The 16696-nt window shown below is 38.9% G+C and overlaps 2 protein-coding genes across 2 annotated transcripts in view; one reads left to right on the top strand and one right to left on the bottom strand.

Annotated features, from left to right (window-relative positions):
• The window catches only part of MIX23 (mitochondrial matrix import factor 23), a 53489-nt gene extending 50576 nt beyond the window's left edge, over nt 1-2913 (top strand). The window contains exons 4-5 of the mRNA XM_007943906.2: nt 50-109; nt 2863-2913. Coding sequence (XP_007942097.1) covers nt 50-109; nt 2863-2913 — 111 coding nt within the window. The remainder of the gene's footprint in view (nt 1-49; nt 110-2862) is intronic.
• A 10114-nt stretch (nt 2914-13027) lies between these two features.
• CSTA (cystatin A) overlaps nt 13028-16696 on the bottom strand; it is a 21802-nt gene continuing 18133 nt past the window's right edge. The window contains exons 2-3 of the mRNA XM_007943905.2: nt 15890-15991; nt 13028-13156 (exon numbers count right to left, since the gene is read on the bottom strand). Of these exons, the coding sequence (XP_007942096.1) occupies nt 13028-13156; nt 15890-15991 (231 nt within the window). The remainder of the gene's footprint in view (nt 13157-15889; nt 15992-16696) is intronic.

The raw sequence follows: 16696 nt of genomic DNA, 5'->3' as shown, positions 1-16696 counted from the left end.
TGTTTCATTTAAATGTCCATAACATAGAGTTTTTTTCTTTTTTTGGCAGTTGAAATGGATGCAATCAGAACTGAATGTTGAAGAAGTAGTAAATGACAGGAGCTGGAAGGTACAGAATAATGTTTTTTTTTGAGAAACCCAAAACCAAACCCATTCATCTAGTCAATTCTGACTCACAGTGACCCCCATTGGATTTTCAAGGCTGTTAATCTTTATGGAAGTAGATTGCCCCATCTTTCATTTGGAGAGAGGCTGGTGGGTTTGAACCACCAGCCTTCTGGTTAGCAGTCAAATGCCTTAGGCACTGTGCCACCAGAATTCCTTTTATGGAAAAAACTAGGAGCCAGACTATGAACTAGTAAAGGGAAACCAAAGGAAGGGGAGTAATGAGTGCCTTGAGGCTCTAGGAGAATAAAAATCATACATTTATAGACAAATGAAACCTTTAACTTTTTGTTTTAGATGAACATCTAAATGGATCCATGTTATAAAAATTAGCTTTATAGTCATGAATTGTATGACCTGTCATGGTAACAGAGTTGGAAAGCATTCCATATGATTCCTAATATGAATTATGGGCATAGTTGATGTTTATAGTTAAATATTCCAGTTAACTCAGAACCTACCAGGAGGCTGTTTGTTAAAAGTAGTCTTTCTGAACCCAGTTACTTTTCCATAAATTTATATATCACTTGGCTGCTCTTTCACAGTTGCTTATCTTCTAAAATATTTGGTCACAAAACTTTGTACCGTACAAAGCTTTGCTTATATCTGATAATAGGAGTTTTTATTGCTAATAGATTCATATACTTCTTACTCCCATCTGCATGATTCTGATTAGGAATTGGGTTGGGGGACAGATTCCAGGACTTTATATATAGTCAGAAATCACAAAATTTTGATGTTAATTTTCTAAAAAGGTAGGTTCATATACTCTTTTCTACATATTTAAAGATTTCCAAAGGGTAAGATCTATTAAATCTTGAAAGAATAAGCTAATGAAACTGAAAAATTATGTTTCATACTTCGAAAGTAGGTAATAGAATGGGGTTAAATCCTGTGCTTATAAGAGAGAGATTAACTGAACTCAAAACTGTAACATACCAACTTGCTGAGCCAGGAATAAATTGCAATACACAAATGATTTTCTTGCTTTATTATGTTTCTTTATCCAGTCCTCTTTCTGTCAGTATTTCCTATTCTTGTCCTTTATAACAGTGTGATAAGGTGTTTGATACATGATGAAAGATTTTGACAATATTTATCCACTTACATTCACTGAAGAGACAATATTTACTATTGGATTGGGATGGAGAAGGGGTACATTGAACAAGTTCTGACTTGAAAAACCCATGTATAATACATTGTGGTGGGAAGAGTGAAGCATTTTTGGGTTTGATATTATTTTTAAAAGAAAATAACCTTTTATCTACCTCACAGAAGGTGAATCCCCTACTTGTTTTTAAAAAGAAAAAAAATGTAGCTGTGGTACAGTAGGCTGGCAAAAGTAGACAGGAAATCATTCAGGGAAATAATTTGGAGAGACTCAGCCAAGTCATATCCATTGTCCCAGTCATTATGTCAAGGCTATTGATCTCTGGGCTGGGCCTAGAGAGCTTCATAGACATGTCAGGACTGGGGAGTAGAGTGAGCTATCAGACGAAAGGGCCAGAAGGAGTCTATATATAATGTGTACATGTTTCCTTGTAACTGTGAAGTACACCAAAGGGTATAACATAAGAAATTCAAAGAAGGTTAATAAAATGAACATTCATGTGTCTGCTACCTAGCTTAAGAAATTGAACAATACCAGCACCTTTGAAACTACCCTGTGTAGGTATTTCTTTATTGTTATGATAGTCCACAGTAGCCAACATAGGTAATATTTTATCTGAAAAATGATTTATTCATTAAAGCAATGAAGTATGGTGGTAAATCCTGGGGAGAAATTGTCTTGGACAATGTTTTAACTGGATGCTTAAATTTTTTTTTTAATATTAAAGGATAGACCATAAAAATTCTACCTCTAAAGCCAGTTTTTTTTTTTTTCCTTCCCTCTGAAAGGAATATCTTTCAGATATTTGTACTTTTTGTAATAAATATATGTATAATTTCCTTTGTTACACAAATGGAAATGTGCTATCCACATCTTGTTTTTTCCCTTTAATATATCTTGGAGATCTTTTAAAATCAGAACTTAAAGAGCTTTCTTATTCTTTTTTAAGCTTCTGTTGTAAAACACTGAATACCTATGACAACTTTTTTTTCAACCACTCCCATACTGACATGCATTTAGTCATAGAGAGTTCTTTCAATGTTCATGATATAGTATTTTGTTTAGATTTTTAGGGAGCAAGGTAAATAGAACAAAAAAAAAAAATTAAATTCACACAGCTCAGAATAAGAGTAGGCTACTTATACGACTTGATGGCACATAACAACAACAACACTTGTCAAGTATATGTACTTGGGAGAAGGATTGGAAGCACAGCAAATATCTAAATAAAGTTTATTTTAAAAGAAGAGGATAAAAGCTTTATCTCAAATTTATTTTACATGTTTTTCTAATTGCCCAAAATAGGTCGAGAACATGAAACTGAAATGTTCATTAGTTACTAAGTAAGCTAGCTCTTGATGATTTTTCCTTGAGTGATTAAAATTGTCTTGTGTTTTTCAAGGGTTCTGTATACTTAGCACCTGGTGAATCAGTTTGAGCTGGTAAAGAAACCCCTCTGTTTCCTAAATCTGTTGACCTAGAGCAAAAACAGTAATATCCTTCTGAAGCATACCAAGTTAAATTTAGTTCCAGGCCTGACTTTTACAGGATGATCAGTGACTTTTGTTTCTGTTTAAATATACTAGGTGTTTAATGAACGCTGCCGAATTCACTTCAAGCCTCCAAAGAATGAATAAAGAAAGAGAGATACTATTTTTTGAAGGACCCGATCATCTCATAAGAGCTAAGCACGACAGACAGACATCAACAGGGTGGACTTCCTAGGATGGTGTCTTAGCCAACAGTCCAAGACCTTTTGTTGATTTCAGCCCCACTTAGCCAAGACCTCATATATAAATAATTGTGATAATTATGGAAATATCAACTACTATTTTATATTGATTCTGTAAAAAAAGTTTTGTAACTATTAAAATAATTTTGATTCAATGTGCATATTTATTTGATTGTTTCCAAGTTGAGACAGTAAGTGCTCATACGGGAATTTGAGATTAATTTTTATTATTTAATTTGATTTTGTACCACACATTTTTGATTTTTACAAATTTATTTGTGTGAACATGGACCTTTTATGGTCAGTGATGAGTTTCCTTATTTGCCTTTGTGGATTTACTGTTCTTAAGTAAATGGGCAGTATTATAAGTTGGACACTGTCCAAAGATTTCTTAGTATCTTGGCTTAATCTTGCTTTCAGATGTAAAAACTAATTTTGGGTGGAATTTTTTCTGGACAAAACTTTCATGGACAGTGAAAAAATAAACAGTTTAGAAAAGGGAAAGGTAGAGGATAGCTTACATGATAGTTTTCAGGTGAGCCGGTCTAAGACCCGTAATTACAGAATTTGATCATTGCATAAAAACAGTTTCTAACACAGGGTGATTGTATTAGTTTTCTATTGCTGTTTAACAAATTACTACAAATTTAGCAGTTTAAAACCATACCTATTAACTATATCACGGTTCTGTAGGTCAGAAGTCAGGGAGGCTCAACTGGGTTCTCTCCTTCGGGTCTCACAAGGCTAAACTCAAGGTGCCAGCCAGGCTGGGCTCCTATCTGGACTCTGGGGAACATTCTGCTTTCAAGCTCATGCAAATGGTTTGCAGAGTTTAGTTCCTTATGCTTGTAGGACTGAGGTCCCTGTTTCCTTGCTGGCTATCAGGGGCTGCTCTCTGAGGTCCCTGTTTCCTTGCTGGCTATCAGGGGCTGCTCTCAGCTCCTAGAGGTCACCCACATTCCTTGGCATGTGGCCCCTTTATCTTCAAGCTAGCAGTGTGCATTAAATCCTCACATTTGAGATTCCTCTGACTCCCCTTTCTGCTAAAACCAGACAAAACTGCTTTTAAAGGGCATATGTGATTAATTAGGCTTACCAGGGTAATCCTCATCTTGATTAGCCCAAAGTCAACTAATTAGTAACCTTAATTATATCTGAAGAATCCTGTTTACTAGTAGTGTAGCATAATCATGTATGTGCTGTCTCGTTCACAGTAGAGGGGATTTAAAAAAGCTCTTGCCTTCACATCTGTTCTGACTCATAGCAACAGTATAGGACAGAATACAACTGCCTCATAGAGTTTCCAAGGCTGTAATCTTTATAGAAGCAGACTGCCACATATTTCTCCCAAGTAGCAGTTGTTGGGTTCAAGCATTTAGCCTTTTAGTTAGTGGAGTGCTAAACTACTGTGTTATCAGGGCTCCTTCTAGGGAATTAGAGTAGAGAAATTTGGGGGCCATTTTAGGATTGGGCCTACCACAATGATCTAAACACAAGCTACCTGGCTCTAACACAGATCAGGCAACTAGGTAACTGGTAGACCTATGTCTTCAATAAGTAGGCACTCATATGCCATGTGCTGGAAATGTGCAATAATGGTAAATTGCTCACTGTTCTATCAACAAAACTTGAGCACATGTTGTGGGCCAGGCAGGTAGTTGTTGAGGATATTGATAAGATCTTCTTTAGTGGAGAGTATAATCTAGACTTCTCAAAAGGAAAAAATTTCCTAGGGGCCAGCAATGAAAAACATTTTCTGTGACTTGCTTATTAATGAAAAGTGCCTGACACTAGTTGTTTAATCATTTTTGGATGGTTGAGTGAATTGAAAGGATGAATGCAAGAATGAAAATAGGACTTAAAGATCTTCCTGGTCCTTAGAAGGGAATTCAGATTTTTTACTTGTAAGAGCCTTTGCAGAATTTCATTCAGTTCTGTTAAAATACCATCTATCTTGCTAATCCAATTATATTAGTTGTTAGGTGCCAGGAGTCAATTTTCAAGCCAGTGAATCCATGTGACTTTTTACAACTTCCCCATAGGGTTTTCTAGGCTACAATCATTGTGGAAGCAGATTGCCATGTCTTTTCTCCCTCGGAGCCATTGGGTGGGTCTGAACAGGCAACCTTTCAGTTATTAACTGAGTGCGTAACCATTGCATAAGCAGGGCTCCTTAATTATGTTAGTAGGATGCCTAAATCATTTCAGTACAAGAGATCTTAAGAAAATTATCCTAATGTGGATTGACTTTTAGCATGTTGTTATTAGTTGTCATTGAGTCAATTTTGACTTTCAGTAGAAATGAATACTTATACTTATTTAGTACAGTCTATCCTTCCCAGCCCTTTCCAGTCTTTCTTAGTCTGGAAGCTCTGCTGAAACCTGTCCAACATGGGTGACTCTGCTGGAATATCAGTCAATTTGAAATACCAGTGGCATAGCTTCCAGCATCATAGCAACATGCAAGCTGCCACAACAACTGACAGATGGGTGGCACTTGTGCTCATGAGGAACCAGTACACAGACAGAGGCAGTTACTTGAACAGGAAAGGGGATCCTGCACAGTTTGAAATCAGCAAAGGTGTGTGTTAGTGTTGTGTCCTTTCACCATACTTATTCAATCTGTACGCTGAGCGAAAAATCCTAGAAACTGGACTTTATGAGAAAGAACACAGCATCAGGATTGGAGGAAGACTCATTAACAACTTGCAATATGCAGATGACACAACATTACTTGCTGAAAGCAAAGAGGACTTGGAGCACTTACTGATGATGATCAAACATTACAGCATTCAGTATGGATTACACCTTAACATAAAACAAAAATCCTCACAATTGGACCAATAAATAACATCATGATAAACAGAAGATATTGACGTTGTCAAGGATTTTATTTTACTTGGATCCACAGTCAACACCTGTGGAAGTAATAGGAAGTCAAATGACATATTGCATTAGCAAATCTGCAAAAGACCTCTTCAAAGTGTTAAAAACCAAAGACGTCACTTTGAGAACATCTGGCCCAAGCCAAGGTATGTTCAGTCCCTTCATATGCAAAAGGTGGGCAATGAATAAGGAGGATAGAAGAAGAATTGATGCCTTTGAACTATGGTGTTGGCAAAGAATATTGACTATACCATGGACTGCCAGAAGAAAGAACAAATCTGACATGGAAGAAGTACAGGCTGAATGCTTCTTAGAAGCAAGGATGGTGAGACTTCATCTCTTATACTTTGGCTATGTTATCAGAAGTGACCATTCCCTGGAGAAGGTCATCAGGCTTGGTAAAGTAGAGGAACAGAGAAAAAGAGGAAGACCCTCAACAAGATGGATTGACACAGTGGCTGCAGTGATGGGCTCAGACAGCAATCAGTGTGAGGATGGTACAGGACTGGGAAGTGTTTCATTCTATTGAACATGGGTCACTGAGTTGAAACTGACTTGATGGCACCTAACAACAATGTTTAGTATATTTAGCATGTTTTAAGTTTGTGATGAATGGCACTTAAAGCCTCAAATATAAAGAAAAATGAGTGGCGTATTGCCCTTGAAAGTTGATTTGCCTGCTGAAAGAAGTGTTTTGCATGTGCCTTACAACAATTTGTTGATTTGATTTTGTTGCTGGGAGGATAGATAATATTTAGCCAATCAAAAGTAAAGAAGATGCAGAAGTACAGACAGGAGTTGGGCCCTTCTTCAATAAGGCGAGAGACAGCCAGACCAAACACCAACGACTTTACATCATGTAACAAAACAGAAAAAATCTGCTTTCAACAAGCTTATATTTAGTGAGGGGGACAGTAAAGAATTAAGTCAATTATATAGTGTGCTAAAAGGTGATAAAGTTCTCTATAAAAAGCAAGAACTCAGGAATGAGTATAGAGAGTGCGTTGCAAATATGTGTTCTGCTGACTGGAGAACATAAGGGCCTACTTTCCACAGGGGAGACTTGGCAATCTGCTCCCATAAAGGTTACAGCCAAGAAAACCATATGGGGCAGTTCTCTGTCACGTGAGGTAGCTAGGAGTCAAAAATGACTCAATGGCACCAACAAAAACAAGTCTTAGAAAAATCCATTGAACTAGAGACTAAAATGGTATCAAGTATTACAGTAATAGAAAAGGTTTTTTAATAAGTTATGCACTTCTGTAAATTGTGCTCCAAAGATAACAGTAAAGTAAAACCCAGAGCTACTGCAGCAGATGCTGCTAACATGCCACATTATCTAAGACCATCCAGATTAACTATAGACTGTGGCTCCATTTGAAATCAAGAAAAATGAATATGCGGCATAGAGTTAGGCTCTCTGATCAAACATGAGGAATTACTATTTGATTACTAGTGATTTCTGTGTGTATGCAGCCTTGTAGAATATTTGGTTCACCTTTAAAAACAAAAAAACTTCATTATACAGCTAAACTTAAACATTAAAGAATAAAAAAAGTAGTCAAAAAGTGATCATTTCTGACAGGTGCAGTATTTCTAGAACAGGTCTAATTTTATTCCACAAAATTTGGGAGAGAACTCAAAACTTTAACAAACTTAGGCAAAGGTAGCTCCTTGCTTCTGAATGCAGTGAACAGCTGAGGACACCACTGTAAAAAGGGAGGTGCCATGGGCTTAGGTAAATGTGTGGATCCCCTGGCACATTGAGAAGGGACAACTAACCCATCAGCACTTAATAACTATATTATGATTTATAAATATATTTACCAATAAATCATATGATTTATTCACTCCAGTTTTGAAAACTAACAAGCAAGATCTATTTCCTGCTTCAAATCCCCTAGTGGTATCCAACTGCCTTGAACATAAGTACAAATTCCTTAAAATGCTTTAAGAAGTCCATCATACTGTGGTTCCTGCTTACCTCCAATGTCATGGTTCTCTACAACACACTCTGTACCCCATCAGTAGTAAACAATTTATTTTCTGTTCCCAAAAAAGACCCAGTCTCGCCTCTGAGCTGCACATGCTCTCTCTTTGCAGGCCAACTACTCGTGCTTCATGTCTCAGCCATTACTTTCCTAGCAAGTCTTCCCTACTTCTCAAATAAGATTATTGTTAGTTGCCATCAACTCATGGCAGCCCCATGTGTGCAGAGTAGAACTACTCCATAGAATTTTCAAGGCTGTGACCTTTCAAAAACAGACTGCCAGGCCTTCCTTCTGAGGTGCTTCTGTGTGGGTTTGAACTGCTACCCTTTTGCAATTAGGTGTCCCTTTTAGGTCCTTCGACCATAGTATACCTCTATCATGATATTTATCCCATAGTTAACTCGCTTATTTACCTCTTCCTCCACCAGTTCTTGGGGGCTGGTACTGTGGTCCTCAGTGCCTGGGGTGGATGAGCCTAGGAGGCACTGCTAGTTTCCTCCTCTATATCCATTTCCCCTCTGTTGGTGAAGAATGCTGAAAGTACCATGGACTGCCAGTAGAATGAACAAATCTGTCCTGGAAGAAGTGCAGCCCGAATGCTCCTTGGAAGGGAGAATGGCCAGACTTCATTTCACCTACTTTGATCATGTTGTCAGAAGGGACCATTCCCTGGAAAAGGATATCGTGCTTGGTAAAGTAGATGGTCAGAGAAAAAGGGGAAGACCCTCAACGAGATGGATTGACACAGTGGTTGCAACAATGGGCTCAAGTGCAGCAAGGATTGTCGGGATGGCACAGGATCGGGCAATGTTTTGTTCTGTTGTATATGGGGTCACTATGAGTTGGAGCTGACTCAATGGCACCTAACAACAACAATCCACAGAATCTGGATTTTGTTTAGGGTGGCAATGTGCCCAGCTTCCCTTGTAGCCCCAGGTAACAAATAGTTCTGGCCAATCAGATGTAAGCAGAAGACTGCTGGAGCATGTCTGAGAAATTTTACTTTCCTGAAAACACATGACCCTTCCTCCTTGTTGCTACCACCTCCTCCGTTTTACCTGAGATGTGGTTAAGGTGGCTGGAAGTGCCTAGGATAGGGACTAAGTATTTGCCTATAAACATGAAGATAAAGGCAGATGTTAAGGTTGGCCAAGCAGAAAGATAGAAGGAGACAGGATCCCTGATGGCATTGTGGAGCTGCCCTTCCAAACCTGGGCTACCTATCTCCAGACAGGTTATTATGTGGGCAAGAATTTTTAGCCATTCATTCAGGATATAAAAGTAGTGGTTAAGCTATTTGGTTAAGCCTCTATAGTGGGGATTCTGTTACATGCAACTGAATGCAACTCTTAAGTGATACATACATTGTTCAAATATTTGTTCAGTAAATAAAAAGTGTAATAATAATAATAGCTCATTTACTGAGTGCTTATTATGAATTAGGCACCATTCTAATAGCTTTACTTGATTGCCCCATGTGGTAGTTAAGTTTGTGTGTCAACTTAGTTGGGCCTGGTTGAGTGGCTGGGCAGCTAGATTCCCCATGATGAGACTGGTAATCAACTCCATGGTGGAAGCTACTGTGAACAGCTGAGTAGCTGCCTTAGGGATGTGGTCTGCTTCCTGTACATAAGGAGAAGGCTTGGGGAATGGTCTCTAGCTTATGGCACACTTGAGTCCTGCATGTAGCTGTCATCGTTCAGCAGCCTGCCATGCTCTGCCAACCTTGGGACTTTTAATGGACTTGAATTCATGGCCTGCCGTGTGGTTTGATAATATCGGTCTTTTTACTTGTCAACCTTGGGCTTGTCAGCCTCAGCAGCCAACAGCTGCCTGAATGAAGAAAACCTCTAGCTTCAGTGGGCCAGGAGCAGGAGTCAGAGCTGAAGCCCAAGGTTGAGGGGCTTTCACCCAGCCCCTAGAGCCTGGCACTTTGAACTTGGACTTAAAGCCTCCAAACTGTAAGAGAATAAACCCCTGTTTGCTAAAGCCATCCTATTTGTGGCACTAGGTAACCAGAATACCCCATCTGGAAGAAGAATCTTGGGTGATTCTAGTAGGGAAAGGCTGGAGAAGACCAGATACCCCATTAAAAAAAAAAAAAAAAAAAAAGTGAGTGGTTATAGAAGAATTGGGGGGGGGGGGATCTATCTCTTTTCCCTATAAAAAGGAAAAGGCCTAACATTAATAGCCAGCCAAATCAGGACCTGTCCTTTACTTGGTTCCTAAGGATTGAGGTAAGCATAGTTCTCTACTTGTTCATTTGTTCAACCCACACTAAATCTCTCTCTCTAATCAGTCCCTGCTTACCCCTCTAAGAAGAAAGTATTCTTGTTAGGCTCTATCACAACTTTTCACCAGCAACCTAGATAACCCTGTACATATAAAACATTCTTCCTGGCCAAGATATGTATGACTGAAACCAAACTTGGTACCGTGGAGTCAGTTCTGACTCATAGCAACCCCCACTGGGTTTCAAGGCTATAAATTTTTACAGAGGTAAATTGCCCCATCTTCTTTCCGCAGAGCAGCTGGTGTGTATGAACTGACATGCCCAGGGCCCTTTCTAGAAAAGACTAAACACTCTTAGGTAGCCCTTTTATACTAAGTTCATTGACTAGGCCTGGGAAACTGACCCAAGAACTATCAAATCTAAGATTGGCCAGTGTACTATGTTATGTCCTGGCACAAAAAGATAATCTGGATAATCAATTCTTCAGGGCTTTGAACTGAGAAATAGTGAGAAGATGAGTAGTTAGAAATGGGAGGTGAAGCTTCAAGAAGAATGGTGATGAGGTGCAACAAGAGCCATGACAGATAGTGCAACGTTCCAAGAAAGGAGGAGCTGTAAGGATGCACACTATTAGGCAAAGAGAAGGTATACAGAATAGGAGGTGAGATGCCACTTGGAGCTGGTAGAAAAGTGGACAGTGAGAGGGATGTAGACAGCTACTTGGGGAACAGCTAAGACTCAATGATGAAAACCTAGAGGAAAAATCCACTAGCCAAGTCCCTCAGGTTCTTAGGGTTGCCTTAGATTCGAGTTCTGGTTGTGAGACCCAGTTCTCTACAGCTTCCTGTTCTTCCCCATAGGTCAATCCCTGTGTTAAGGTAAATCTATGGCATATCCCTGAGTTACATACAATATCTAAAATTCTCTTGAACCAAAAGAGCTTATTGAGAACATGCTCAGTGAGTCAGTTGCCAAACAGTACCACCCTGTTTAATCCATTGACAATAGAACCTTTTTCCCTTCTCTGACACTTTCTCGTATTGTCTTTTAGAGAAATATGGATGTGTCTGGATAGCTTCTTGGGAGAAATTCTCCGCTGTGTCTGGATCCAGGTTCCATCAAGGAAAGCATCAGGAGCCTCTAGGGCCCAGGGTGAGTCTTTGGCCTTTTCCCAGTTGAGAAACAAGGCAGAAAATGATCAACTCACTCCTGCAGGTAGGTGACGAAATCTGTTTCCCAAGGCAAAACAGAACAGGCATTAACTACAAACCCTGGGAAAAATCATACCCTCTGAATCCTCACTTCGCCCAACACCAGCCACTTAAAAACATGTTCAGTGGCAGAGAATTCTGGGAGTGTCTGACAACAGCTAGGGTGAGTCCCTTGCCTCTACGAAGAAAGAGTACATTCTTTTAGTCTCTCTCTCTTTGTGGTCAGGCAAAATAATTTTTACCACAGAATACGAGTTCTTGCTTACAGATTCCACCTCAAATTTGGTGGTGGAAATGTTTTAGAAATGTAACTTTTCTTTAGTTGCAATGTGATTTTTCTAAAGGAAGACAGGCTTCTTTTTGGTGTTGGTAATGGGGGGCGGAGCTTGATTCTTTATTTTGATTATCGCTAACTGACCGACCAACTTTCAAATACCCTTTCTGCATAATTTATCCCATTGGAGATCTATTTCTTTTTTATTACTCTAGAAATCCCAAAAATGATTGGATGTCAAAGAAGAAGAGAGCAATAGTATAAAATACCCAGTTGTTAAGGTACTTGTTCACTATCTACTTAAGTAGATAGTGGCAGATATCAAATACTTCTGCTGTTTGTAGGAAATGCACACTAAAATATTTGTTAGCAAAGGGACATCATTGTAGGCAACTGACCTTCAAATGTTTAAGTTGGAGAATGTTTAAAAAAAAAAAAAGAAGTACCTGTGGTAGTTAAGTTTGTTTGTCAACTTGGCTGGGCCTGATTGAGTAGCTGGACAGCTACATGTAGTATTCCCCATGATGAGACTGGTAATCAACTCCATGGTGGAAGCTACTGTGAACAGCTGAGTAGCTGCCTTAGGAATGTGGTCTGCTTCCTGTATATAAGGAGAAGCCTTGGGGAACGGTCTCTAGTTTATGACATGCTCGAACCCTGCACGTAGCCATGTCATTGTTCAGCAGCCTGCCATGCTCTGCTGACCTTGGGACTTTTAATGGACTTGAATTTGTGGCCTGCCGTGTGGTTTGGTAACATTGGGACTGTGCCTTTTTACTTGTCAACCTTGGCCTTGTCAGCCTCAGAAGCCAGCAGCTGAGTGATGAAAAGCCTCCAGCTTCAGTGGATCGGGAGCAGGAGTCAGAGCTGAAGCCCAAGGTTGAGGAGCTTTCTTTCCCCCAGCCCCTAGAGCCTGGCACTTTGAACTTGGACTTAAAGCCTCCAAACTATAAGAGAATAAACTCCTGTTTGTTAAAGCCATGCCATTTGTGGTATATTCCTATCAGAGCAGCACTAGGTAATCAAAATAGTATCTGATTTAATTTCAAATTGTGAGGATGGAGAAGAAATGTTGGGTTTTCAGCAGCCACAGAAAATAGGAGATTGGTTAACTGATAGCCCATCACCTGGTCTGACTATGGTGGGTGTAGGGTTGATTCTATCTATCCATTGGTCAGTTGCATTGGGTCTGGCAATTTTTTTGTAAGATTTCTAACTGATATCCACTTGTATGGAGTATCTACCCTAAAGCAATAACATTGATTTTGGGAAAGAAAAAGTCATTATTTAATATAATGAAAGAAAAAGTGTTGAAGAAAACAATTTATTTGAAAAGCAATGCTTGTTTTTGAGAGTTATATTTATTAGCAGGGACTATTCATCAGTAGCCAGTGGAAAGAATCAGACTGTTTTACAACATGCTGCTAAAAGCCTGTCAGTTCATCATCTTTGCTTTTGCCAGTCTGGAAACCAGTAAGTGTCAAAGACTCACTTTGTCCAGGCAGACTTCTGAATATTTTCAGGTGAAGATACGTATTATCACCTATTTGTACCTGAAAAGATAAAATTGAAAAAAAAAAAAAAAAAGATGAATTCACAGGGATCTACATCAGGAGAAAGATCTATAGGCCTATAAAGACTTTGCTGCAATGAACTTTTCTTGAACAGCATTTTTAGACCCTTTGCTTCCATAAACCCATCACTTTTATTTTATGAGTGAAAGGGTAGGCTAAAGGCATGGCCTGGTGGCACAACGGTTGACTTCTAACCAAAAGTTTGGTGATTCAAACCCACCCAGCAGCTTTGTGGGAGAAAGACCTGGTGATCTGCTTCCATAAAGATCACAGACAAATAATGCTAAGGGAAACACATCAAGGATATAAGGACAAATGTTATATGATCCTTCTTTTATAAGAAGACAAGACCAATGTTCATCAGTGCTTACCAGGGAGAGTGGGGGGAAGGGGAAAGTACGCTTTAGGTCATAGACACTTGTTATTTCAGGTGATGGGAAAAGTGGCACCAAATGTGGATTTAGTGAGCACAGGACAACTAAAGTAAAAATGAACACTTGAGCACATATGGATGGGATAGGCAAACTGGTATATGGGTACAGTTGAGTACATTGGTGAGAACATATAGAAATATTTACAGGTACATGTAAATACAAATATGTGGGTGCCAGAACATATATTAATTGAACACACAGATACTTCTTGGACATAACTAGACACTTTTCAAGGTTTATTTTCTGGAATTGAAAGTGTAGCACCATAATCTCATGGGACAACTCAGTTGATTGACACCATAGTTCACAAAAAGTATGATCTGAATTGTAGTGAAGTGAGGGGGGTCTTAAAAGCTTGCAAATGGCCATTTAGGATACAACTACTGGTCTTTACTCACTAGGGACAAAACAGTTAGAAAGTAACCAAAAACTCAGGGAACAAACTAGTTTACACAAACCATGACCCTGAGAGCAGAACTAGATGGTGCCTGGTTACTACCAGTGACTGTTCTGACTGGGGTCACAATAGATGGTCCTTGATAGAATGGGAGAAAAATGTAGAGTAAAACTCAAATTCCTTTTTTTTTTTTTTCCAAAGCGAGACAAATCGGAACAGTAAAGAACAGAGGACTCCCTGAGATTATTGCCCTGAGATAATTTTTAAATCTAGAACTGAGCCTCTCCTTTGAGATCACCTTTTAGTGAAATAGCAGAGTGGTACACAAAATGAAGGATATTATCCTGTAAGATCAGTGCTCTACTTAAAAATCATCTCTATGAGTCCAAAATTAGTCAACAATTACTCAAAAGCAAAGATGAGAAGATAAAGGGACAGGGAAACTGCAGTACTAGAAAGAGAACAAACAGAACACAATTAAGAGACTGTTGACACATTGTGATAAATGTAAATAATGTCACTGGACAATTTGAGTGGAAATACAAAAGTACAACAAACTAACAGATGGGCATACCTCCCAAGTGGTAGCCTCTCAAATTTAGCAGATGACTACATATTTATACCATCCTTTTTTTTTTTTTTTCTGACTTTAGAAAGATTTCTTTTATTGATTTAACTTGATTTCCAAAAATTGTACAGAAAAAGATTTCAAAACAGTTCAGGGCATATTTGGTTTGTGGTCCTAGTTGCCTCGTATGTGAGGTGGGAGGATCATATCTCAGTTGCTTGAAGGCATGGGGCTGGACAAGATGATACCTTGAGTTTTAAAAACCCACTGCTATTGAGTTGGTTCCAAATCATAGTGACCCTGTAAGATGGAGTAGAACTGCCCTATAGGGTTTCCAAGGCTGTAAATCTTTATGGAAGCAGACTCACATCTTTCTCCTATGAAGCGGCTGGTGAGTTCTAACCATGCACAGAATTAAAAAAATTAAATTATTAAATCTAAAGCCGAATTAAATAACTGTTGTTATGTGCTGTCGAGTTGGACCTGACTCGTAGTGACCTCTCCTTGGGTTTCTGAGGCAGTATCACTATGGGAGTAGATTGCCCAATCTCCCTTCCGAGGAGTGGCTGGTGGGTTTGAACCACTAGCCTTCTGGTTAGCAGTCAAGTGCCTTAAGCACTACGCTACCAGAACTCCCAATTAAACTATTAAATTATTAAAATTAAAGTTGAATGTTTTAACCACTGTGCCACCAGCATTCCTGTCTTGAAGCTTACTCTACCTCAAAGCTTTATGTTTCTATATGTCTAAATAAAATGGCTTTAAGGAATGACTCAAGTCATTAGCTGGAAAAATAATTTAAACTACTTTGCCCTTTAAATAAGCATTTTTAAAAGATTTATTTATTGGACAAGTTATTCAATGTTACTGTGATACTGGGAGCTATGGCACTGGTATTTCAAATAATTGCAGGATCACTCATGGTGGACAGGCTTCTGCAGAGCTTCCAGACTAAGACAGACTAAGAAAAAAGGCTTTGTAATCTACTTCCAAAAATCAGCCAGTGAAAGCCCTATGGATTGCAATGGAGCATTGTCCAACGTAGTGCTGGAAGATGAGCCACTAGGTTGGAAGGATCATGAAGATGGCCCAGGACCTGGCAATGTTTTGTTCTACTTAAAGTTGCCATGAGTTGGAGCCTACTCGACAGCAACTAACAACAACAACAATAACAGCAACACTTGGGAGGGAATTATACTAGGCATTTTGATTTAAAACAACCAGAAGGAACACATTAGATGGTAGGGGCAACAGGGCACATTACATAAAATCAGAAATATCTTTTAGTGCCAAAGTGAATATTAAAGTCTAACCTTCACGTAGAAATTTACTCCGGCAACCACTTGAGTTTTATACTCTATAGCTTTAAATTCTTCATAAGTCTCATTTGTTTGTTCTTCAAGCTGTGGTTTAATCTTAAAAAAAGGAGGAAACAAATTAGCAAAGCTATATTGGACATCGTTTATGTGATTTACAAATCTGGGAACCTCATGCTCAATGTCCTCAAAGATGGTATAGCAATCTCTATGAGTTATTTTCAGTATTTCACAGAAAAGAAACCACTGATTGAGTGGGCTAACTAAACCGTTAGATTTTGTTGTGCTAGGCTGAATTTCTATCACCTTAGTAAGCAATATGGTAATGTCTTGACTGGTAAAGCTCTAATTGTTATATTATGTCTTTGATTAGTAAAAAATGGCTATCATTGCTGATGTCAGATGGATCTTGGCTGAAAGCAAAGAATACCAGAAAGATGTTAATTGTGTTTTATTGACTGTGCAAAAGCAGTAGACTGTGGATCATAACAAATTTTAGATAACATTGCAAAGAATGGGAATTACAGAACACTTGATTGTGCTCTTGAGGAACCTGTACAGAGACCAAGAGGCTGTCTTTCGAACAGAACAAGGGGATACTGCATGGTTTACAATCAGGAAGGGAGTGCATCAGGGTTGTATCCTTTCACCATATTTACTCAATCTGGATGCTGAGCCAATAATCTGAAAAGTTGGACCATAAGAAAAAGAATATGGCATCAGGATTGGAGGAAAACTCATTAACAACCTGTAATACGCAGATGACACTACCTTGCTTGCTCAAAGTGAAGATGACTTGAAGCA

This window comes from Orycteropus afer, unplaced genomic scaffold (assembly GCF_000298275.1).
Source record: "Orycteropus afer afer isolate SDZICR_OR568_19922 unplaced genomic scaffold, OryAfe1.0 scaffold00114, whole genome shotgun sequence".
NCBI lineage: Eukaryota > Metazoa > Chordata > Mammalia > Tubulidentata > Orycteropodidae > Orycteropus > Orycteropus afer.
Note: the sequence above shows the minus strand (reverse complement) of the source record. Positions and strands in the feature narration are given on the sequence as shown.